The sequence below is a fragment of the Canis lupus genome, chromosome 15, assembly GCF_048164855.1.
Source record: "Canis lupus baileyi chromosome 15, mCanLup2.hap1, whole genome shotgun sequence".
Taxonomy (NCBI): domain Eukaryota; kingdom Metazoa; phylum Chordata; class Mammalia; order Carnivora; family Canidae; genus Canis; species Canis lupus.
Window position 1 is genome coordinate 22,911,801 of NC_132852.1, and position 25,662 is coordinate 22,937,462.

Genomic DNA, 25,662 nt, shown 5'->3' on the forward strand with positions numbered 1-25,662 from the left:
TCCGCCGCCGCCGCCCACGCCCCGGTCGCCTAGCAACGCGGCCCGGCTGCCTAGCAACGCCGCCGCCCCGGCCCGCCCCGGCCCGCCCCGGCCCGCCCCGGCCGCCCCGGCCCACTTGCAAGGCCGAGGGATTCATTCTACCTCTTTCTTCTTCTGTCCTCCCCCGAGCTGGATGCAGAGAAGCAGCAGGAGGAGGAGAAAGGGAAAGCTCCCGGTGGGCAGGTAGCGCAGCCGCCGCCCCGCCTGCCTCCGGCGTGAAGGAGCGCCCCTGGCACCCATCGCCGCAGGGCAGTGTCTCCTCCACGCTCGGTAACCGTGCGCGCCCAGCTCCTACGGCGTCCGACTCCTGCCAGAACAGCCGCCGGGCGCCCCTGCCTGTGCCCTCGCGGGTGCGGGTGCCTGCGGCTTCGCCGGGGAAGCGGAGGCCGCGGAGGACGCGGAGGAGGAAACTGACGGCGCATCCGGTTCAGCAGGAGCGGGGACCCGGGAAGGCCCGGGATGGGGCAGGAAGTGGGCGTGGCGAGGGCGCGGGCGCGGGCCGGGAGCGCGCGGCGGCTGCGGACCCCGTGCGAGGGCCCGGGAGTGTGCGGGGGCCGCTGAAGTGCAGCCAGAGTGAGCTCCTGCTCACCTGGAGCCCCAGATGGACCTGCTCGCCCTCTGCAATGATGCAGGAGCCTGCTAAGGGATTCGTAAAGCCCTGGCCCCTCGGGCCGAGGGGCAATCACGGTTGGTGCCGTTGGGACGTTCTTGGAACCCCAGCCGTGGCCCACGTACGGAGCCCTCCCAGGCCTCTAACCTCATGCACGGAATATAACCCGGTGCATGCGTAGTAGCCGCCTGCGACTTCACCCCTGCTCCGTGCAGTCTCGCGGAGGGGCCTGCGGAGCCGCCCTCAGGCCACGCCCCCCCATTCATTCAGCCTCGGAGGAGGGGATCCTCTGCCCGAGGGCCGAGCCCCCGTACTCGACGCTTGGGGATGCAAAAATGCAAAGGCCGGAAAGAACAATGGAAGCAGACGGTTTACTGAACATCTTTTAGGGGCCAGGTAGTGTTAGGGGATTTCTTTCCCTTCAGTTTTGGGTTCTTGGTCAGGCTGAGTGGAAGGATGAAGAGGTGAGGGAGCAAAGCGAAGTTTATTGAATTGTGGACAGTACAAAGCTCTGAAAGGGAGGGGAGCCAAGAGGGTTGCCAATTTGGGGTTCAGATCTGGGGGGGGTTATGGGCTTGTTGGGGAGCTCTTTTAATCTGATTAACCCTCCACGCCCCCTTCGTCCAATCAGGTTTTTGTCATCTACCTATCCCGTGGGAAAGGGTGGAGGGCTCCTTGCACGTGGCAGGAAAGGCTTTGAAGGGTGGTTTCCTCATAGGACAGGGCCCCTTGTCCCTGCCTGCCTTTCTTCCAACGATCCTCCATTACTGTTCTAGTGTAGCATTGATTCTCCCTCAAGAATTCTCCTGTATCATGAAAACCTCTGATAGTCTAATGAACTCTATTGGCCCAGTCTTAAAACAGTATTTCTAACTGCAAAAAAACTAAATTCATAAGATACAAAGGCATCCCATGAAATGCCATTATCAAAATTAAGACAAGTCACCTCCTTTCAACTGCTCAACAAATATTTGTATTTGGGGAATGCCAGAAAGCAAAGGGAGATGTAAGAACCAACGTAGGGGCACCTGGATGGCTCAGTGGTTGAGGGTCTGCCTTCTGCTCAGGTCCTGATATATCCTGGGAGGAGTCTCTCATCAGGCTCCCTGCGTGGTGGTGGGGGAGGGACACCTACTTCTACCTCTGCCTCTGTCTCTGCTTCTCTGTGTGTGTGTCTCATGAATAAAAATAAAATCTTTAAAAAAAAAAAAAAAAAAAAAAGAGCCAACCTAAAAACATCCAGACTTTGGGGCGCCTGGGTGGCTTAGTTAAAGTCTACTTTCAGCTGAGGTCATGATCTCCCCTGTGTCAGGCTCTCTGCTCAGCAGAGGGTCTGTTTCCCTCTCTCTCTTCCCCTACCTGTCCTCCCTACTCTTTCTCTCCCTCAAATAAATTAAATCTTAAAAAAATAAATAAACATTCAGACTTTACAATGTAATTATGATTGATCAAGAAGCACAGAATTATAGGATCCTTGAACAATTAAGTAGCATAAGGGTTGTAAATAAATTCTGCAATCATATGAAACCTAGCAATGTATCTAACAGCAATTCTAATAAGTGTGATAATATTGAAACAGCAATGATAATAAACAATATTTTAAACTATCTACTACTGCTATATTATAATATGAAATTATTTGTAATTTTTACAGAAAACAAAACCATATGTACTGCTAATACTACCATGCTTTGCTTTCTGCTTTATAATTGGAGAAAAAAAAAGAGCTTTATGAGTGGTTAATAGAAATAGGGTTAAATTTCTGTCAATTCAAGTTTCCCAGATCCCCCCAAATTTCATGGACTCCAGATTAAGACCTCCTGTTCCATAACACCCTTATCAGATAAATCCTCGTGTAACAATTTTCATAAAAAGAAACTTAGGCCAGGAGATCTAACTCAATGTCATACAACCAGAAAATGGTATACCAGGAATTTGAACTTTGGCAGTCTTGCTCAATAGCCACTATCATTTACTATGCTATGCCACCTTTTTTAAAAGAATTTACAAATACATCTCTCTTCTCTATCTCCCAAGCTTTTGATTTCCCACTATTATGTGAATGTTTGTGCCCATAGTAATTGCAACCTAAAGACTAGCCCTTTCCTTTTTCCTTGAGACTTGTGAAAGTGACCTCCACTTTTATCTGTCTGGAGACAAGAAGAAATTTATGGTCTATATCAACTAAACATCTATATCAAGATACACTCGACAAAATCAAAATTCACCATCTGTTCCTTTGTATTCCAAACTTATTTTATTTTATTGTAATTAATAGTACCACTGTAACCGAACCAATGTGAGTTCACTCCTTGCTGAGTCACAGATGGAAACTACCAAGTGAGTTGTTGCATATAGGAAACTATTTTCAGTAAATACGGAGATTGTAAGAAATAACTTCTGAAGCCCTCACTCTCTGAGCAAGGGCTGATGGGTTCCTTTTATTCAGGGTCAGGAGGATTATTTTAAAAGGGGATCCTTGTCGTCGTATGTAGATGTGGGCATAGGGTCACACATGCATCTTAAGGAAACATGCCTATACATGCATTGTATATTATGTAAATGAGGCTTGTGCTCCTCCTAGGGCAGAGGTTTAGTATTATAATAAGATAAAGATAATTACTGGTCATTTTAAAGGTCACCCTGTGGCCCATCTGCACAGGTGCAAGTCAGGGACTCATGCTCAAACTGGTCTGAGTGGTCTGGGCTGACGGGAGGTCTTGTCAGGGCAGTTGCTGGTGTTTGAGGGGTGGTTTTGCTTTCCATTTGCCAGAGTTAAGAGATAAGGAAGAAGGAAGAGCTTAATAAAATGTAGGACAAAGGTAGGTGGCCATGAGCAGTAAAGGTCAGGTCTTGGATCTGGTTGATGACACCGTCATCCTCCTCATTACCAATTTTCAGAGCCTCCGAGCTGCCCATCCACTCCAACCATTCTGCCATCCATATTTGGTTTCCAAGTTACTCAGCCTCTATAGTGACTTAAGAAATCGTTTTCTTTTTTTTTCATTTTGTTACTCTAGCATTCATTAGAAAGGCATTGGACATCATTCCTAGTCCATTCTCCCCTTGCTTCCAGTCTTACCAAATTCCTCTACTAGCCTAATCCAAGACTTTTGAATCCTGCCTTCTTATATTCTGTTCTTGGTAAATGAGCCAGAGTGATCCTTTTAATACATAAACCAGTGTAAAGTACTTTCTCTGGGGGATCCCTGAGTGGCACAGTGGTTTAGCGCCTGCCTTTAGCCCAGGGTGCAATCCTGGAGACCCAGGATCGAGTCCCACATCAGGCTCCTGGTGCATGGAGCCTGCTTCTCCCTCCCTCTCTCTCTCTCTCTGTGTGACTATCATAAATAAATTAAAAAAAAAAAAAAAGTACTTTCTCTGTCCTCAGCATACAAAGCTATCATTTTCTTTTTTTTAATAATAAATTTATTTTTTATTGGTGTTCAATCTGCCAACATACAGAATAATACCCAGTGCCCATCCCATCAAGTGCCCCCCTCAGTGCCCGTCACCCATTCACCCCCTCCCCCTGCCCTTCTCCCCTTCTACCACCCCTAGTTCATTTCCCAGAGTTAGGTGTCTTTATGTTCTGTCTCCCTTTCTGCCCATTTCTTCTCCCTTCCCTTCTATTCCCTTTCACTATTATTCAAAGCAATCATTTTCACTCTTAGGGCCCTACCGTTACTTTGTGCCTGGCTACCTTTTTCCTACTTTCCATTTTCTCACTCTGCTCCAGCCAGGCTAGTTTCTTTGTTTTCCTTAAATATGTCAAACATACTCCCTCTGTTCTTCACACTGTTGTTTCTTCACCTTTTTCACAGAGCTAGATGTTCACATGGCAAACCTTATCCCTTTATTCAGATCTTCTAAGATGTCATCCTGCCATAGGGAAGCAGAAAGGGAACCCATGGGGGGGAAAAATTGTTTTTTTAGCTCCTTTTCCTACTTTCTATTCTTTGCTAGGATCTGCATCCACAAACACACATACATGCCTTAATGTATGTCCTCCTTGTAAAGGATAAGGAGTTAATGATTTCTTTAGAGATAACACTTCAGGAATGACTGGTTAAGAATGACCAGGCAAGGCCATCATGTGTCTGTTTGAATGACACTAGACATTTCAACACCAAGATCTCCTGGTTCCAGAGAATAAGTGACTTATGATGAACATCTAGATCCTGTGCTTGTTCAGACCAGTTCTAGATACCTGAGAGGACACATGCACCAGACTACAATTGTTAATAAAAACCCCAGGTCCCAGAGATTCTTTTTCCTTTGCTTTCCCAGTCTTCTGAACACTCTGTCTATACCTGTACTCTCTATATATCTTCAATAAACACTGCTGCACTTCCTATTGGCTCACATTTGATTTCTATCCTGCTGCACCTAGCCAAGGACCCTCTGGGCTGGTCCTGCTGGTCCCTCTCTGGGTCTTGAGGCCCAGCCTGCCTGCATTAGTCTCATCTCTTAGACAACCCCTTCTAAAAACTAAACTCCTTACTCTTCACACACACACACACACACACACACACACTCTTAACTTTCATATAGCACTCATTACCTAAAATTATGCAATTGATTCATTGCAGGATTATGCAGGATTCAAATGTAAGCTTGGTAAGATAGGGCTTTCATCCACACTGTCTAGAATAATCCCTGTTTTTCCTTTTTTATAGTATCTATCACTAACTGACATTATACTTTTGCATTTATTTGTCTTTCCCCATATTGGAATGTAAACTCCAGGAACGTAGAGACTGTTTTCTTTGAGTCCACACTACACAGAATAGTGCAATTTTTTAATGCATGAATGAACAAATCCAGCCATTCTCTGTTTAACAGTAAAGTACAACACTAAGCATGTCACTGTCTTTAGTCCACAGACTCCTAGTTTCCAAAGGAGGTCCAATCTGGGATAATGACTTGGAGCTAAGTCAAACCCTTTACCTTTGCTGTAACATAACAGACTTCAAACTGGAGTTTACCCCAAGGACTACATAGGTAAATGGCTTTAAAAGAGCTCACTCCCAGGACACCTGGGTGGCTCAGTGGTTGAAGGCTCTGTCTTCGGCTCAGGGCATGATCCTTGGGTCCTGTGGAGCCTGATTCTCCCTCTGCCTATGTCTCTGACTCTCTCTGTGTCTCTCATGAATAAATAAATAAAATCTTTTAAAAAATATTTTGAACTCCAACAAAAAATACACACACACAAAATTCATTTCCAAAATCTCAACAATCCTGTGTTCTTTCCTAAAATTGATGAACTTGGAAGAAGTGCCTAAGATACAGGCTAATCTTATTTGTTCTTGCCTGACTTTGTTAGGACAATTGCCTTTTATCTTAGCTAAGAAAAGAAAAGAGGTCTCTCCCCTTCTATCCCCATTTTTTTGCTTTCAATAGTATTGAAAGAGGACAGGCTCTAGTTGTCAGCTATAGATCATTTAAAAATTGTTTTGTGAATAGATCACTATGCAATTTATTCAAAAGGAGTTCAAACAATTAGATGATATTGTGATAATAAACTCCTATTCCTGTCTCCTTATTGTGATCATAGTTCTTTAATACTTACTATAAGCAAAGTTAAAAAATAAAAATAAAATGTTCCTGTATATTATCTTATTCTAGCAATAAATAGTACTAATCCACAGACTTGCAAACACATTTTTTAAAACCTTATTTATTTCTGTAAGTAATGTTTTACCAATACACTTCTGCTTTTCACTTTTTCATGTTTACTACTATTTTCTCAAATTCATAATATATGTTGTTATTTTGATCAATTGGGTACAACTAATAACTAATGATAACTCAGTGCAAACGATAAATTTTAATATAGCCTCATGGTCAGAGGCTTATTTAAATCAAATTTCAATCCATACAACTCTTTTTTGCAGAGACTTTGAAGCATAAAAAATATATTAGGATAAAATTCTATCTGATTACACTGCCAGTAGGAGGTTAAATTGGTTTAACTACTTTATCAAAGCAGTAGTATCTACTAAAACTAAATACACCTATCTATGACCCAGCAGTTCCAAAGAGACATATGTTCACAAAATGACATATATGAATGTGCGTGACAGCCTTATTCATAAAAGCCCAAAGTTAGAAAGAGACCAAATATCTATAAACAGTTAAACAGATTATTTTGTGATGCAGTCATACTATATATCAATAAAAATGAACTGATGACCTCTATACATAACATGAATGAATTTTACAATATAAGGATCCAGACACAAAACTAACATATTTGGGTTTGTGGAAATAAAGACCAACCAAATGAGAACAGGCCGAGGCTATTTTTTCTTAGCTTACCATATAACAAGGGAGTAAGCCACTCCCACTTGAGTTTTGACAGACTTTTTTTTTTAAGAGATTTTATTTATTTATTCACAAGAGACACACACACAGAGAGAGAGAGAGAGAGAGAGAGGCAGAGACATAGGCAGAGGGAGAAGTAGGCTCCACACAGGGAGCTGGATGTGGGACTCAATCCAGGGACTCGATCTGGGGACTCCAGGATCATGCCCTGAGCCAAAGACAGACACTCAACCAATGAGCCACCCAGGAGTCCCTAGTTTTGACAGACTTAAAGGCAGGTGGAGGAATAGCAAAGTGTAATAGTAGAAAAAAAGGTAGGCCTCAGGTAACCCTCGATTGGAGGTTATGGCTTGGAGGAAGCTGTAGGTGAGCTAAATAGAAGGAGGGCATCTTGGGGCAGCCCTGGTGGCCCAGCGGTTTGGCTGGGGTGTGATCCTGGAGACCTGGGCCCGAGTCCCACGTCGGGCTCCCTGCATGGAGCCTGCTTCTCTCCCTTTCCCTTTGCCTGTGTCTCTGCCTCTCTCTCTCTGTCCGTCATGAATAAATAAATAAAATCTTAAAAAAAAAAAAAAAAAAAGGAGGGCATCTCTGTAATTGGTTAGGGCTGCATATTTGAATTTCTGTAGTTGGTCCTAAGTTGGAAACAGGAATAAAAATTAGGTGGATGTCAGTTTTTAATCAAGTCCAGTTGGTTTGGGACCAGTTGTTAAAGAAGTTCTTGTTTGGACTCCTGGATTGACTAGAGATAGCAGTCTGACCTCCTACAGGTCCAGGCTGGCTCCCTGGGGTGTTTATTATACACAAGGGGTTGGTTTCCTAGACATACTGAAGGTTATAGGCTAGAGTTCTATTTTTATATATGATCTGACCATGAAGTTGGTTGGTGTATTAAATATCTCAGGTAAAAAGTCAGGATAGTGGAAGAGGGCCGAAGAGGGCTCTGGAGTACTAGAAATAGTCCATGATCCATTTCTTGTTTTGATTGGTGGTTATTATATAAGTATATATTGTTTGTGCATATTTATTGAGACATTAGTTTGTGATTTATATATATATACTATATTTCAATAGAAAATTTACTTTTTAATAAAAAGTTTCATTAAAAATATAATTTCAGCCAATCAAAAAAAAAATATATATATATATAATTTCAGGGCACCTGGCTGGTTCAGTCAGAAGAGTGTGTGACTCTTGATCTCAGGGTTGTGAATTCAAGTTCCATGTTGGGTGTAGAGATAACATAAAAAAAATTAAATCTTAAAAAAAATAATGATTTTTTAGAAAGTATAATTTTCAAATCCCTTGGGGGCAGCGTAATGGAAATAGAAGTTCAGGAAGATAAAAAGATAATATAAAATATTCAATTGTTAAAAAGAGGAGTTCCTTCTTGTTTGTGAGTTTGTTTTTTAATGGATAATGATGGCTCTGATTTCCATTCCTTTGGAAATATTTATAAATATTTATAGGAATGCTGTGAATTTTATTTTGTTAATGTCAATATAACTTGGTGAAAATTGTAATCTTTGCAACATTTAAGCTTATAATGAAGACTTTTAGATGTTTACTTTAAGATGCACAAAGGGATATCCAGTCTTCTAAATTCTTTTGAAAGGATGTGATCAAACCGTTTTGAAGACCACATTCTACACACTCCTGCCTTTGTTACCGTTGCATCTTCGTAGAATGACTTTGTCTACACTCCTTATACTTCAAAATCTTGCTCATTCTTCAGTGCACAACTTAAATGTCATCTCTGTGATGTGCCGTGTCATAAAATAACATGGTGATTTTAGAGAAAGATTAAAATTATAATTTTAGGCCTCCTGAATACTATTCTTGAAATAATATTATAATAAAGGATTTACTAACACAGCTTACCATATATGTATTTAGGCATTCACAGAAAAAAAAATGAAGAAATCTGAAAAAAAAGAATAAATCTGTAAATTAAAACTTTTAACTGTAGCATTAAAATATAACCTATTAGTATATTAAATAAAACAATGCATATATCATAATAAACATATTGATAAACTATAATAAGTGTTAATAAACAGAAAATTACATGCATTATTTTGTATAAATATTTATATATCTTTGTAATGGGAGTGCCTAGAACACTCTAATATTTGTATTAATTACCAAATTTAACCAAAGTAACCACTCTTCTCTCCAGGCACAGGAGAAAAATAGAAACAGAAAGCAAGAACTATTTAGCTATCTTTTCTTTACGAGTGTTACTGTCTTATTTACATCTATTTCCAAGCATAAATATATATGCATATATATATATATATAAATTCAAATGCATTTGTATACTTTGCTCATCAATAGCTATTCTACAAAAATTAAAATTATGTTAGTGATTGTGATATTATGATTTATAATAAGACATGTATATCCGGCCTTTATCCCCATTTCTGGCACAGAACTCCTTAAAACACTTGAAATTTCCTAAGTGACTTAAGTGATAAAGATGTCTTTTATTATGTTAATAAGGTGACTTTTGGACTCCACCTAAGGGTGGGGGCTGGTTGCCTGGAGGAATTAACCATGTGATTAAAGGGTTGGAACTTTCAGGCCAACCCCTCCTCTCCAGGGAAGGGAGAGGGGATAGAGGTTGAATCAATCATGCCGATGTAAAAGCCCAAAAAGAGTGGATTCAGAGAGCTTCTAAGTTCGTGAATATGTGGAGATTCTGGGAAAATGGTAGTTAGAAAGGGCATGGAAGCTCCATGTCCCTTTCTTTATATAATACCCCAAGCATCTTTTGCATCCAGCTGTTCTTGAGTTAAATCTTTTATAATAAACTGGTAATCTAGTAAGTGAAATGTCTCTGTGACTTTTGTGAGCCACTCTAGCAAATTAATCAAACTTAAGGAGGGAGTTGTTGAAATCTCCAATTTAGCGCCAGTTGGTCAGAAGAACAGGTAATGTTAACCTGGCCTTGTGACTGGAGTTTGTGAGATGGTGGGGGAAAAGATGAAGTCTTGTAGGACTGAGCCCTGAACTCATGGGATCTGACACTATCCCCTAGTAGGAAGTATCATAATTGAGTTAAATTATATGACACCTACCTGGCATCTGAAAATTGTTTGGTGCTGTGGAAAAATCCCTGCCACACACTGGAATGTGGTGCGGAATCCTTTTAGTGATCAGTGGTGTGTTTTTGGTTTTGTTTTTGTTTCTTACTTAAAAATCATACAAGCACCCAAAGATTATCAACTAGTTTGCTTAATCATATGTCTAAAGCAGTCCTATCAATAGAACTCTGTGATTATGGAAGTTTTCTTTATCAGTGCTGTCCCATATGGTAACCACTGGCCATATGTAACTATTAGACATTTGAACTGTGGTTAATGCAACTGAAGAACTGAATATTTACTTTATCTAATTTTAATTAACTTAAATTTAAATAGCTACAGTGTCTATTATAGTAGTTGCTACTGTCCTACATAGTATAAGTTCTTAAAATTATTTAAGAGCCTGAAAGATAATCTTAGTTAATATATTAAGTCTTTGTGATTGGAGGCACTATAAGAATTTTATAAAATTAAACTTTACCACTTTTTTAAAGATTTATTTATTTATTTTAGAGAAAGAAAGAGAGAGCATGTGAGCATGAGCAGGGAGAAGGACTGAGGGAGAAGGAGAGAATCTCAAGCAGACTCCCTGCTGGGCCTACAGCCAAATGAAGGGCTCTATCTCAGCATTTAACCCTCATCTTGTATATATTTAAATATTGGGCTGATGTTATTTTTATTGGTAAACTAAATTTTATAGACTCGTTAAATAATGACAGAAGTTTTCTCATATGGGAACCAAGGTCTTTCTTAAACCTCATAATTATAGTAATGAAGGCTATTAAGTCAATGTACCTTTCAGCCACCACAATTTTGAAGTTAATATAACAATAATGTCTTTATTTCTTCAAAAAAACAACGTTCAATCTTTGTCTACACTAGATATTCCCAGAGTGCACATAAACCAGGAGTGATTTTTTCTTATCTATTACTCTAAAATTTCCCAGCGTTAGAAAACAGAGAGGCAGAAATAGAAAAATTAGAAGTTCAAAGAAGCCAACTACAAACAAATATTAAATTGTCACTATAAAGAGCTAATTATGTCCTATCTGCAAAGGAGGAGACAAAGTTTAGATGCAGGAAAACCCAGTTTGACATATATACACAGAAAAGAGAAAGTCCTTGGCAATTTTTTCAAGCTGTACAATTTAAAAGCCTGGGATTTTGGAACCCCAAAGAATAGAGCTGAAATGGAAAAGGAGTCTTCTACATGAAATAAAGTGACCTCTCTTTTGTACACAAAACAATCTTCTCATGAGTATTTCTTCTCCTTTTGTTCTAAGATAGCTACTGGATGATTGTCCTGCTAAAATCAAGTGTGTGGGAAATATCAGAAATGGAGACAGAACATAAAGACTCCTAACTCTGGGAAACGAACTAGGGGTGGTAGAAGGGGAGGAGGGCGGGGGATGGGGGTGAATGGGTGGCGGGCACTGAGGGGGGCACTTGACGGGATGAGCACTGGGTGTTATTCTGTATGTTGGCAAATTGAACACCAATAAAAAATAAATTTATTATAAAAATTAAAAAATAAATAAATAAAATCAAATAAAATCAAATGTTTCCCCCAGTGGTCACTGCAATTCCAAATTGCCTCTGCAAAATACTACCAGTTGGAGGATAAGTATGCATTATACTTAGAAAAAAAAAAAAAAAGGAAACAGGGGTTTGGCCAGAAAGATCTGTAGTTTCAGACAGAGAAGACCCCATGAGAACTCTAGTGGTTAGTAAGGTTGGTGCTTGGAGAACCTGTGCTGATTGGGGGCCAGACAAAACTGACTATGGGCATGTGACTCTGAACAAATCATTTCTTACAAAACTGGGAGGACCCCTTACAAGGTTCTGAAATGCTGGCCTAAAGCAACCTCTACCCTAAGAACATCAGTCTGAGGATGCCTTTCTGAACTCCCCTCTCCCTCAGCAATGGCCTAAGGATAGACTTCCAGACTCACCAGATCTATGTCCAGACCCCCATCATAGACTGTTCTTTGTATAGACGAAATCGGCAAACCTCAGAAGTCAATACCACAAGGCAAAAGAGCAATTCACCAAAAATGCAATATAAACCCATCATATGACCAAAAAAACCCAAAAGAACTTATTCCTAAGAAGACAAAAGCCCAGGGCAAAAAAATCATGATGAACTATTAATTAGAGCTCAGCTCAGAGTAAAACTTACCTCCCACCTGTGGCCAGAGTGACATTTTGAACACTTAAACAGAGATTTCTAGGACATTATTACTGAGTCTAAAGTTCTGGTCCAACAGTGAGAGTCTCAGCTAAGCCTTGGTGGAATCTCTGTTTCTTTTATTATCTACACAACACAGCCAAAGTCAGACTGTGCTGGGTTTATTGGCTGATTGCAAATGTTCCTTCCTCATTCCATGAAGAGTTACGGGGAATCTAAGTAAGAGAGTGTTTGAATGGAAATGTTACAGCATTTAGATTTGTTTCTAATCTTTTGGGGAAGATTCGAGGACGTGTGGTTCTGTTCTGGACTCAGAACTGTCATGAGCAGGAGAAATTCCATGGAAGGGTATCTTAATAATTTTTGCCTAGAAGATGAAAGGAAAAAAATAAAATTAAATATAAAATCGATCAGAAAAGTAACAGTCACTTATATTAGCTGAGAGAGGTGGATGTTTGGTCATTTTTGTGGTTTATGCAGTGCTCTTGTGTCAGACAAGATTATGGAAGAGACTCATATTTGTCTCACTCTGTCATGGTCACAGTGGAATTCAGTGGAATTCTTTTTTTTTTTAAGATAGATTTATTTATTTATTTATTTATTTATTTATTTATTTATTTATTTATGATAGACATAGAGAGAGAGATTGATAATGGCAGAGACACAGGAGGAGGGAGAAGCAGGCTCCATGCAGAGAGCCCGACTTGGGACTCGATCCCAGGACTCCAGAATCACGCCCTGGGCCGAAGGCAGGCGCTAAACCGCTGAGCCACTCAGGGATCCCCGGAATTCTTTTATATTCAGCAGAGAAATACCAAGGCCTGTTAGAGCCAGATCAGCTCCAGGCTGACTATAGTCCAGGAACAGATTGGCTCTTTCTCATTTTAGGCAAAATTATCTTAATTTCCTAATCAAAAAAAACCCTCAGAAACAAAAAAACATAGAATTCTTGTGAGGATCAAGTTAACCAATAGATACAAGAAAATTATTAGAAAGCTCAGAATATATGAACTCTTCATTAATATTTGCTGGTGTTATCATCATTTACCATCACATTGAACATATGTTTGCTTCTTTCCCACTGAACAGTAAGCACTTGGAGCTGTATTTATCTTTGTATTCCCTACACCAGTGTGTACGCCCTACACCAGCACTATACAAAGCCGACTATTTGGGAGCATGGGCTGTGGAGCAGGACTCTATCACTTAACTAACCACATGTCTGTAGGCAGATTACATCACCTCTCTGTTCCTCAGTTATTGTAAAATGAAGATAGTAATAACACCTTGAAGGTGAAAGAAGGGGATACATGCCACGTGTTCAGAAGAGTACCTGACACATTGTAAATGCTATACATCAACTCCCATTGTGGGTGTAGGTATTCAATAAATATTTAACTGACTCCAGACATTAATTCTTCTTTCTACCAGATACTAGGGTCAAAACAGGAGTAAGGGAAAGACAGATATGAGAGGATAGTCCATTTCTAAGAAACATATATATATATATTTAGCATGTTTCCATTGGAGGGATGAGGCAGTCAGTGACATATCTGTGTCTCAAGCTGCTGTGTGGTGAATAGACTGGCAGAGGGGGGAAGGGGGTGACGGGAATGAAAGTACAAGGAACTGACCTTACATTTCAGCCTCACCTCCTAGTACCACATATGATGTAATACAGGAGCATCAAAAAAATTTTAACCCATAACTATTATACAGATGCTTTTATGGAATATACAGAGGAAAATGTAAAGGGAAAAACCCTAGAGCTCCAAGAAACACAGTAAAAAACCCTGATGGTTAAAAATATCAGGCACTAATATGTAATCCTAATTGCCTTTTCTCGTTTTTCTAAATATATTCATTTATTAGATATATCTAAATAATTTTAGTAATTTGCAAACAATTGACTACTTAAAATAAGTTTTTTTATAATTAGTGTGTTTCCTAGAGATATTCCAAAATAAAAGTAATTTTGTATATTATTATAAATTATATTCAATTATTTTAAACTTTATCTTAATAAGTAACGGGAGCCTTGAAGCATTATGTCTATGTAATCAACAGAATTTAGATTATTTTTATAAATATTGCTAAACTTCAACTAATACCACTTCCCGTGGCATTAACTAAAACATTTTCCTTTATTCATAGAACCTAGCTGCATTTATAAAAATTCATTGCACGTGATCTTTTAATTATTGTTCAATTTCTGCCCTAGAATTTCTATTAAAATCAATACAAATTCATATTTGAAACACAGAATTAAGGAAGAGTCTAGTAAAAGATTTACCAAACAAATTATAGTTCTAAAGAGCATGTACCTGCACAATTACATTCAAAACCCATGTTTGGGATATTTTCAGAAACAACCCTCAACATATTTCATTATGTTGAACATATGGTTAACTCAAACAGCCTTTCACTTATTTGTTCAGCATGCTCCATGTATCTGAAAGGTCAGTGGAGCACATGTTAGCACCAAGAAATATCGTTTCAAAGGACTGTTCATTGGCTAGTAATTGGGGGCCCACTCTAGTAATTGGGGAGCAAGGGAAAAGGCATTATTTTTTAAAATTCTTACGTATCAGATGCTGTGAAGTCAAAGTCCAAAATCTGGCTGCTTTTTGGCAGGATGATTCCAGAGCTTTCTAGACTCACTAAGAAAATTCAACTTATCTTAATGAAATTATATATCGAAGCCAGGTACGGACATGGACAAATGATCGAAGCTATTTAATTTAAGCAATCTGTAGCAAGGTTTTAGAAAGAGAAAAGAATCCAAGGGGGTCACAGGAATGTGTAGAGAGTATCTCTGAGATTCTAAAATAATCAAAGAAGTGTTCTACAGAGCCAGGAAAACATTGGAAAAGAAATTATGAAAGCAGTTGAGCTTAAGAGATAGTTTCACTATCTTTATTATGCCAAACATTTGAGCTTGGACACATGTGAGTTTGCTGCAGAATACTTAACAGTGTTATTTTCATTTGTGGTTCTCATAGTTTTAAAATGCTATAATTTCTTAGATACAATGACCAAGTTAACTTATGTTTTATTTCCTTTCAATTTCCTGTTCTTTTGGACATATAAAAAGCTGAATTGAACTTTTAAAATTAATGAGCAAAAATAGATTGAATCTCCAAATACATGACTTTCTTCCTAATTTATCTCCTAAACTCACCAAATAAGGCAACTTCTATGCTTGTATTCATATGCCAATAATTGTATTTCATTGAATAAATGTTCATTTTAACCTTGTCATTTTTAAGGAAAGAAATGTTGCATAGTTTTTTGTTTTGTTTTGTTTTTGTTTTGCATAGTTTTCTTTAAAGAAATCACAAATGCTGGGTTATGTGGGTGGCTCAGTTGGTTAAATGACCAACTCTTGATTTGGGCTCAGGTAGTGATCTCAGTCATGAGGCCTTATGTCGGGCTCTCCACTCACTGTAGAGTCTGCTTGAGATTTTGTCTCTCCCTATCCCTCTGCCCTTCTCCCTGTTCAGTGTGTGCCCTCTCTAAATAAATAAAGAAAGAAAATTCTTTAAAAAAAAAAAACACAAATGCTGAGCTAAGCATGGATTTCTTTCATATTAACATGAAGTTTTTAACTGGAATTACATTCAGTAATTAAGTTATATTGGTAGAATTATGACAAATTCTATTGGTTTCCTGCAAAAGTTCATTGTTTATTCCAAGGACTAAATTAGTTATTAAGAAATATGTTAAAGGATATTACTCTGGGCTAAAACCAGGAAGCTTTAAAATTAGTACTCCAGTTTATTAATTAATGGTGTTTAATCTACTTTGATTTCATTGCTAAAAAAATATCAGTTTACTCATTAGAATTGTATATCAATAAATACAGGATAGGAAGAAGATAATGATGCATACGAAACATTTAAAGAATAAGAGAAAAAGCATTCCAAGTCAGGGATTTATTTTGTCCAATGATATTGAAGCTGTTGATCAGTAGCAATGCTTAGTAATTGTGTATGATAACTTTCCAACTGAGAATAAAGCAAACTTCAGGAGCATTCGTGCTTCATATAGAAAGGAGTTAATGTGTGAATCAGCAATTTCTTTTTAAAGATTTATTTATTTATTTATTTATTTATTTATTTATTTATTTATTTACTTAGTTACTTGTTTATTTGAGAGAGAGAATGTGCTCGAAGGGGTGGGGGGAGCAGAAGGAGGCGGAGATTAAGTCTTAAGTAGGGGCCATGCTAAGCACTGAACCCAATAGAGGCCTCCATCTCAGGAGCTACTACTTGCTTTCTCATTACAGCCAAACTTATCTAATTTTTCTACCTTCATCACTTGGTGATTGGCATTTGTGTCTTTGTTCTTTTTGACTTCTTTCCATTCTACAATGCTCAAATCTTTCTGTGTCATTTAAGACTCAGCACAAAAAAAAAAAAAAAAAAAAAAAAAAAAAAGACTCAGCACAAGTTTGTGTTTCTCCAAGATGTCTTCACAGAATCTTCCAATCCATCATGAACTCTGAGTTCTTTGTCCAATAAATTGGACATTTTATTGATATATTGTCACTCTTTTTACACTCTTGAAAATCATTCAGGACCAAAAGGACTTTTGTATATGTGGGCTGTATATATCAGTGTTTGTCATATTATAAATTAAAATTGAGAAAAATTTAAACGAGTTATTTCAAAATAATAGTAAGTCCATTGCTTGTTAACATAAATAACATTTTTATTTTTTAAAGCATTAGTGAAAATAGTGATATTGTTTTACATTTTTGCCAATCTTCATAATATCTGCCTTAATAAAAGACAGCTGTATACTCATACTGTTTCTACATTTAATCTGTTATGATATCACACATCATATAAATTCTGGAAAATCCCACTGTACACTCATGAGAGAATGTTAGTGAAAAGACTTTTACTGTAGATTAAACAAGGTTTGTATATCTAAAAATGTGTCCTACATGAGGTTTTCTATCTACTTTAGAAAAATTAAAAGAAATGGTGAAGTTACATACGGCCACAATTATTCAAGCAAGCACAAATTACCCTTCTTGTGTCTTTAAAGTTAGGAATCAGAGGCTAGTAGGTTAGAATGTTAGAATATGCTTCTCATACTTCCAGATCCAGTGGTGTGGATTACCTGCAAAACCTGCTAATCACTCACACACACACAATTTGAAAGGGCAAGGAAATTAAAGTCCTGGATTAGCCTTGACCAATGGGGAAGGGAACCAATGAGAAAAAGGAGTCTGTGACCAAAACAGGACATCAATTCTGAGACATGTTTCATGAAGTGCCTCAGAAGGTCCAAAGAGATGATGTGCCAGTCTCCAACATTTGGGGCCAAGTAGATAATATATCCTTGTAAAGGATTTCTTTCTTCCCTGTTTCATTCCCACTGCCCGTCACTCCTCTGTGATCAATTCCTAAATAAACTACCTATACATAGCCTTTGTTTCAGGTTCTGCTTTGGTGATCATCTTCATCATTTTATGATAAGCAGTGGTTTACTTTTCTTTATTTTTCTCTCCCAACAAGACTATATGGATGGTAATTTGACTTACTTGTTTCTGTATCTCCTAAGCCTAGCACATAGTAGAACTTTACTGTATTTTTGATGAATAAATGGTAGCATTTTCAAGAAATTTCCTGTGGGTAAAGGCAATAACAGGTTGCAGGCTGGAATTAGATAGTTAAAGAGAAATATGAACGAATGGGAAAAATTATGGAGGTGGAGGGATAAGCCCATGAATCTCCTCTATCATTTGTATATCTCTATGTACACTGAAAACTTTGTTGAGGCATCTGGGTGACTCAGTGGTTGAGCATCTGCCTTTGGCTCAGGTCATGATTATAAGGTCCTAGGATTGACTCCCACATCAGGCTCCCCACAGGGAAACAAACTTTATTTGCTATCATATAATGCAGAGGTTTCATACGATGCAGAAGAAATGTTTCATGGCATCCTATTTGACTCCTTTGATTTTGTAGAAATGAAGATTGATGTTTAAATAGCAAGTATCTGGATGGGTCAGTTGGTTAAGCATCTGCCTTTGGCTTAGGTTATGAACCCAGGGTCCTGGGATGGAGCCTTGCCTTTGGCTCTCTGCTCAGTGGGGAGTCTGCTTCTCCCTCTACCCCTCCACCCTGCCCTCTCTCTCTGTCTCTCTCTCATGCTGTCCTAAAATAAAATAAAATAAAATAAAATAAAATAAAATCTTTAAGAATAAATAAATAACAAGTATCTAAGGAAGACCAATTATTTTTTAAAACTGTGACAGGTACTCGACCAAATGGTTTGCATAAATGATCTCCTTTATAAATGAGGCAATAAAGGCTCTCAGAAGTTTAGTATATTATTCAAGGTCCTAATGTTAAATAGTACAGCTGGAAGTAAAATCCAATTTAGCATTAAACTGTTTTCATGATGTTAAAGATATTTAAATATGCCTACCTACTTACAAAATCAAGAATCCTTATTGGCAAAAACCATGCCTTTTTTTTTTTTCTCTCTCCCTCAGTGTTTCCATAATGCCTTGCAAAAAGGGAGTGTTAGTTGAATTTGAATTCATCTAAAATGTGCTAAAAAAGATAGCATGCAACTCCAGAAAAATGAGGTGATAAGCAGGATGAAGAGGTAAGTTGGAAGGATGCAATTTTGGAATCTATTTGAATCCAATTAGTACACTGTAAGGGAGGGGCCTGCAGGAACATTGACATGTTAGTTTGACATGGTAGTTTTTGAGAGCCACCAGGGAGCAGTCTCCTAATTGTTTAAACCATATGCACTGCCAATTTCTCCATGTAACTATAATAAAGGTTATAGTGGTTATAACCACATGCCAAGACTATTGCTTCCTACTGAACAGACTATTTAGTCAAAAATTTAGAGACTTTTTACGTATAAAAATATTTTAAAATAGAACAGGTATCCAGTTCCCTTTGATGGTAGATATAGACCTTGCAACAAACACTATGACCACTGATTTTACTATAGCTTCAAGGTTCTATAATTTATGAGTAGTAAATTAGTTGAAAGCTTCCATGGCTATCACTCAGGGAAGAGCTATGAAAAATGCTGATTACATAAAATAGACTTCTGGGATTATATCAAAAAATATTAATGACTTCACAATCTTTAATAAGTTTCAATTAGAATTTAAGCTCCAAAAAAGTTTTAAAACTATCCTAAAATTAGCCAAATAAGAGAGTAAAAGGCAATCATTATTCTCGCAATCATGACTCCTCCATCATGCCTCAACAATTTAATTAAAAGATGGGTGATAAATCTTATGTCAGCAGATGTGTATATGAGAGTGAGCAGGGAGCCAAATCAATGAGCCAAAATACAGGACTGCACAGTACTGTTGTAATAATCTTTTTGTTGTATAAGCAAATGCTATTTTGTGACTTTTTTGCATACAAAGATTTCATTTATTGATTCAATTTTAAGATAGTTTTGTAGTGTCATGGGCATAGTTCAATAAACATTTTTGAACACAGAGAAAAATATAATTTAGATTTATTCTATTTTTTAAAATGAAATTATTTCACATTTAGATGCAAATTTGAGCATAAAACCTATGTTTAGTTTTATGGAAAGATGAGAGATGATTAACATTGCTAACTTTAAATCCTTACTTAAGTATGTACTAAAACTATCTTTGAATAAACCTTTAATGATATACGCTGCTTTAACCCTGGGTTATTCTCTCAAAGTTCAAATTTACTGCCATGACTAGTAACCATTCCTATAAATAAATGGCCTATTTAATGCCTGTTTACAATTCTATGGAAAAAAATTATAGAAACTGAGAGTATCTTTTGATAAGAAGTGACTTGATATCCTATCTAATTCAATTAGTTAAAAAGAAAATTATTCTATATAATACATATGTGTATATATGTGCACACAATATTCTATATATAATACATATTATAGCTATATATTACTAAATTATTTTATACATATTGACCTATAATATATGTATATATACCCTCCATTATAGATATCAAATAAAGATTTGAAAAAAATTTTCTATTTTTCTTTATTTATTCATGAGAGACACAGAAACATAAGAAGAGGGAGAAGCAGGCTTCCCTTGGGGACCCAAACGTGGGGATCCCAGGACTCTGGGATCATGACCTGAACCAAAGGCAGACACTCAACTATTGAGCCACCCAGGAATCCCTTCTATTTCTTTTTATATTTCTATTTTGCATTTAATTTTCTCCTTATTTTTTCTTGGTACCATACACTATATGAATAAAACCATAACTTGCAAAATGTGAGATTACTTTAGATATAAAAGCATATATTATTGTGTAAAATACTTTCTTTTAAATGATAAAAAGTAAAAATTATGAAAATACTAAACAAGTCACAAAACTAGAAAAGGGAATTGCAAGAGATAAGCACAAGGTTATATTAATTGAGAGAAACCAGATACAAAGGGACAGTGTGTGATTCCATGCATATGAAATCTATAGTATAGGTAAATATATCTAGACCAAAAGCAGATTAGTAGTTAGCAGAGGCAGAGGCTAAGGGAGAGTGGGGAATGATAACTAATGCATACCAGTTTTCTTCTGGGGGTCATGAAAATGTCTTGGAATTAAACAGTTGTGATGTTAATGAAACTTTATGAACTTGGTAAAAACCATTGAACTATATACTTTAAAAGGGTAAATTTTAATTTATGTGAATAACATATCAATTAAAAATAAAAATGAAATTTAAAACTATATTGTTTACTCTTTTATTTCAAGATGACACACATCCACCATATACGTACAACATTGGTAGAAACCTGCCAATTATGTCTTGGGGGAAAATATAATCAAACAAGCATAAAATCTTGAAACACATAATTGGAGGTGGAATATTTATAGTATAGGTTATACTTAACAATTGATATAATGTTTAGCAATATGTAAGGTACAGTACAAATTGAAGTTCAAAGAAAGTTTCTCTTTGAGGAGTACGTTGTTGAATTTGATAATTTTTCCAGAAAGTGCAATTATTCAATAACTATGTGCAAGACTTAAATGTGAATATGGTATCTTTTTGCTTCATACTACCTATGAGGAAGCTCTCACAATCATTGAAAGTTTGAATTGTTGTTCACCTTAGCCCTGTTAGGGGTAAGGTGTACGTATGTGTACGTGTGTGTGTGTGTGAGAGTCTGTCTCTGACTTCGCAAGTGTGTGAATGCATGTGTGTGTGATTGGCAATAGAGTTAATACAGAGGAAGGAATGGGGTGGAAGTCAGCTTGATGAGGTACAAAGAATTCTGCAGTAGTGAGTAGGTGATTGAGTTCTCGTTTAGCTTTAGTAATAACTTTTTATGAACTTACACAAATCAATTTACTTCTTTATTCCTGTTTCTTCAACCAAAAAAAAAAAGGTTTGGATTAAGATAGTGATCTCACTTGAGGTCACAAGGCCAATACTTGTGACCTCAAGTGACAACTTTGAGCTACAGATAGAGGCTCTCTAGAATTTTTTGTTCAGCATAAAGTTCAGGTTCCCATGGAAAGTACAAGTATTGATTAGCAAACTTCAATCATGAGTATAAGGGAAGAAATGAATCTAGGCATTGGTACCATGAACTAAATGATCTTTAAAAACCTTCGTATTTCTAAAATTTTATCACATTTTATTGATTTTTTTCACAGCATATAATTCAACTAATTGTATAAAAAATATAAAATTAATCAGCTTACTCCTTAAAATTAAACTTAAATAATATGAACATTTTAATATTATATACTACCATGAAAGCCATAGGCTCCCTTGGAAATATATTCTTCTTGATAGATAACCACCATTTTTATATTTTGTCTATTATTCATCTTTTTTATTTTTCAACAAACATTGAGGGAATAGTGAGTAACCTATTATATTTCACAGAATTAATTGTCTAAATATAGCCCATCTAACTCAGAAGCATTTTTGCCCTCTGGTTAATGGTAGTGTGAATGTGAGAGAGAACACTTCAAGTAATGAATGGCAGAACAGAGTTTCATGGAAGAGCCAAATGCTTTCAGTTCCAATTTATAAACCTACCTACTTTAATTAAGAAAAGTAATCTTCATGGTAATGGAAACCCAAACCATTTTGGGGGGAAAAATCACCTGCCATAGTATCAAGAAGCTATGTATGTATCAAGAGACACACGGTCCAAGTGTAATGTATTGGAAATGACTGATGCCCTAGGGTAATCAAAGTGAAAAGCAACAAAGAGAGCTAGTAAACAAAATGAAACTGTTAGTAATTAAGGTCAGGTGAGAACATTAGAAATATGTTAATAACTTGCTTTAAAAAGTTGAAATAGATCATGAATTCAGCATATTGATTGGCAATGCATTCTTCTGTAATTGTTTTAAAGTCCACTATATGCTAAATATATGAAGGACACAATAATGTAGGAAACATATGTCAATTCTAAGATCAGTGAAGCATTTCTGAGACGGTAGATGAGGATGAGTCAAATTCAGTTAACTCAACCATGAAAGTCATTAACGATGAGTAACTGTAAAAATCTATACTAGCCTGACCTCTTTACACATTCCTCTGAAGTCCCCTAAAACTTTTCAGGTTCATTTTAAAAAACAGAAAATTATAGGAAAGTACTAAGGATATAGGAATAATTTTTGAATAATGAATTTCTTGTACAAAATGTACTGTATAAATTTTTGTATCTGAAAACAATTAATTAAAACTCCATTGTCACTTTCTCTAGGTTGATGTTTGAACAGTCTCCAAATTTGATTTCAAATGCTCCATCAAATCAAGGAGCAAGGAAAAGGTAAATTGGCTAGAGTCAGGAGGATGCTGAATGACCTTTCATACTAGAACTGAGGGAGTAGAATTTGAGTAAAATGCACAGATTATCAGTCAATCTTCCGTGAATTAGTGCATCATCCAAAGATCTTATCTTTAGTCCTCAGCATAGCAAGTTAGAAAAAAAAATGTATGCTTGACTTCAACAGTATTTATATCTCACTGAGGATTAGCACCTGACAGAACTGGATTTTTTTTTTTAATTTTTTATTTTTATTTATGATAGTCACAGAGAGAGAGAGAGAGAGAGAGAGAGAGAGGCAGAGACATAGGCAGAGGGAGAAGCAGGCTCCATGCACCGGGAGCCCGATGTGGGATTCGATCCCGGGTCTCCAGGATCGCGCCCTGGGCCAAAGGCAGGCGCCAAACCGCTGCGCCACCCAAGGATCCCCAGAACTGGATTTTTTAAAAGTCCTTTAAAAAAACATTGAAGTAGAAGTTGACAAGCTCATGCTAAAATTCGTATGGAAATGCAAGGGACCCTAAATAGCCAAAATGATCTTGAACAAGAACAATCTGTGGACTCACACTTTCTTATTCTAAAATTTTCCACAAAGCTGAAATAATCAAGACTGGTTTGGCCAATATATTAACATATAGATTATCAATGGGAAAAAAAAATGGATTCCAGAAGTAAGTCCAACATCTGCAGTCCATTGATTTTCCAACCAAAATTAAGTAAAAATATTATCATTTATGGAGTAAATGAGATATCATTGATCAAGTAAATTTATAAGCCAGGAATTAAGTGGGAATATTTACATTATTTTCTTCCATTCTTAACCACAGCCATGCAGGCAGCTTTTATTTACCCATTATATAGATAAGATATTTGAGGTGGAGAGAGGTTAAGCCAACCTACTAGTAAGTGGCTGAATCATAATTCTGAATGTAGGTTCCCCTGATTTTGGAGCCTGATTCCAAAGGAATCATGAATGCCACCTTATGTGACTGCTTTGACATCTCTTTAAAATAAATAAAATAAAATAAAATAGATATTAAAGAATATTATTAACACCAAATAAATATATTTATAAAAATAGTTCAACAAATAAATATAGTAGACAATTCCATACCAAAAATCAAAGTAAAACCCAAAGGCTGTGTACCCTAAATGTGCAAGAGGCATGGAGCTCTTCCCAAGGAAAGGGTAGAGTTCTGCCTTCAGTGTGATTATAATGTGAATTTAAGATCTCATAATCTACCTTGTCATTTAAAATTTCTAAAGGTATTAAGCATCCAAAGGAATATATTTTATTTTGCATGCTTTGTAATTAATAGCAATTTTTTAGTACCCTGTTATACATTAACTTTCTTGCTCAACTCACTTTTGGCACTGTTGTACAAAAATTTAAAATCTAAAAATAAATTATCACTACAAACACAAATGTTATTGTGAAAGAAAAAACTATTGTGTCATCGTACATCTAATAACTCTTTCATCATTTACAGCACACAAGAATAGAATAGATCTAAGGATCTATATAATTAGAAGAGCATAGTACTCCCTTAAGTAATGCTGCAGAGAGTGAAGCATCTAAATGATATGACATTAAATCCAGTTAGATTTTACAGTGGAAATTATAAGTACCAACAAAAAGTAACGTTCTTTGTTGAGAATATTTGAGAAATGGTGTTATATAGAAGGAGGTTCCACACTGCTAGGGTACAAACCATTATATATTCCCATATGCTGTAAGAGAAGCACAGCTATACATAGAAGGGACGAGGAAGAAAGCTAAGAGCAGAAGAGAAGCAGGAGGAGGAAGAAGGGATGGAAAAATAAACCAAGGCACCAGGCAAAGGTAATGTAGATGAGAAAAAAAGAGAGAAAATTGGGGAAAAGTAAGAGGTGGATTGAAAAAATAAAGAACCAGGGGTGCCTGGCTGGCTTAGTTGGTAGAGCATGTGACTCTTGATCTTGGGGTTGTAAGTTTGAGCCCCACTTTGAGTTAAGCCCCACTTAAAGTAAGAAAGAAAAGGAAGGAAGGAAGGAAGGAAGGAAGGAAGGAAGGAAGGAAGGAAGGAAGGAAGGAAAAGAAAGAATGAGGGATGCCTGGGTGGCTCAGCAGTTGAGTGTCTGCCTTTGGCTCAGGTCGTGATACCGGGGTCCCAGGATTGAGTCCCACATCAGGCTCCTTGCAAGAAGCCTGCCTCTCCCTCTGCCTATGTCTCTGCCTCTCTCTCTGTGTCTCTCATGAATAAATAAATACAATCTTAAGAAAGAAAGAAAGAAAGAAAGAAAGAAAGAAAGAAAGAAAGAAAGAAAGAAAGAAAGAAAGAAGAAAGAAAGAAAGAAAGAAAGAAAGAAAGAAAGAAAGAAAGAAAAAAAGAAAAAAAGAAAGAAAGAGTGAGACTGCTCAGTCATCATAGTAAGATATAGGTGCAGTCAACTCCTGACATCTACACATGATTCCTACTCTGTCCCCAGAGCCAACCTGCTACTTCCAAGTGGAGGAAAATCTGTTCATAGACCCAGGGACACAATGCACTCTACCACAAACTACTCTAATGTTCATTTGTAACTTGCCTTCTTTCTACAAGTATTTAAAGCATCTTGGCAATGAAAGTGTCAATAA

General features: G+C 37.1%; 1 protein-coding gene and 1 long non-coding RNA gene across 5 annotated transcripts in view; one reads left to right on the top strand and one right to left on the bottom strand.

Moving 5' to 3' along the window:
• TUSC3 (tumor suppressor candidate 3) overlaps positions 1-495 on the bottom strand; it is a 225,258-nt gene extending 224,763 nt beyond the window's left edge. For 3 of the 4 annotated variants that reach the window (XR_012007555.1, XM_072776213.1, XM_072776215.1), the window contains exon 1: positions 142-481. Coding sequence is in view for 3 of the 4 variants with exons in the window: in XM_072776213.1 (XP_072632314.1) it covers positions 142-279 (138 nt within the window). In the remaining variant the exon portion in view is untranslated. Of the gene's footprint in view, positions 1-141 lie in introns of all 4 variants that reach the window. The other variant, XM_072776214.1, reaches the window with a different exon arrangement.
• Positions 93-23,049, top strand: LOC140604743 (uncharacterized). Its single transcript, XR_012007556.1, has 3 exons — positions 93-1,045; positions 18,759-18,874; positions 22,983-23,049. It is a non-coding gene; the product is annotated as an uncharacterized lncRNA (long non-coding RNA).
• Positions 23,050-25,662: the final 2,613 nt, after the last annotated feature.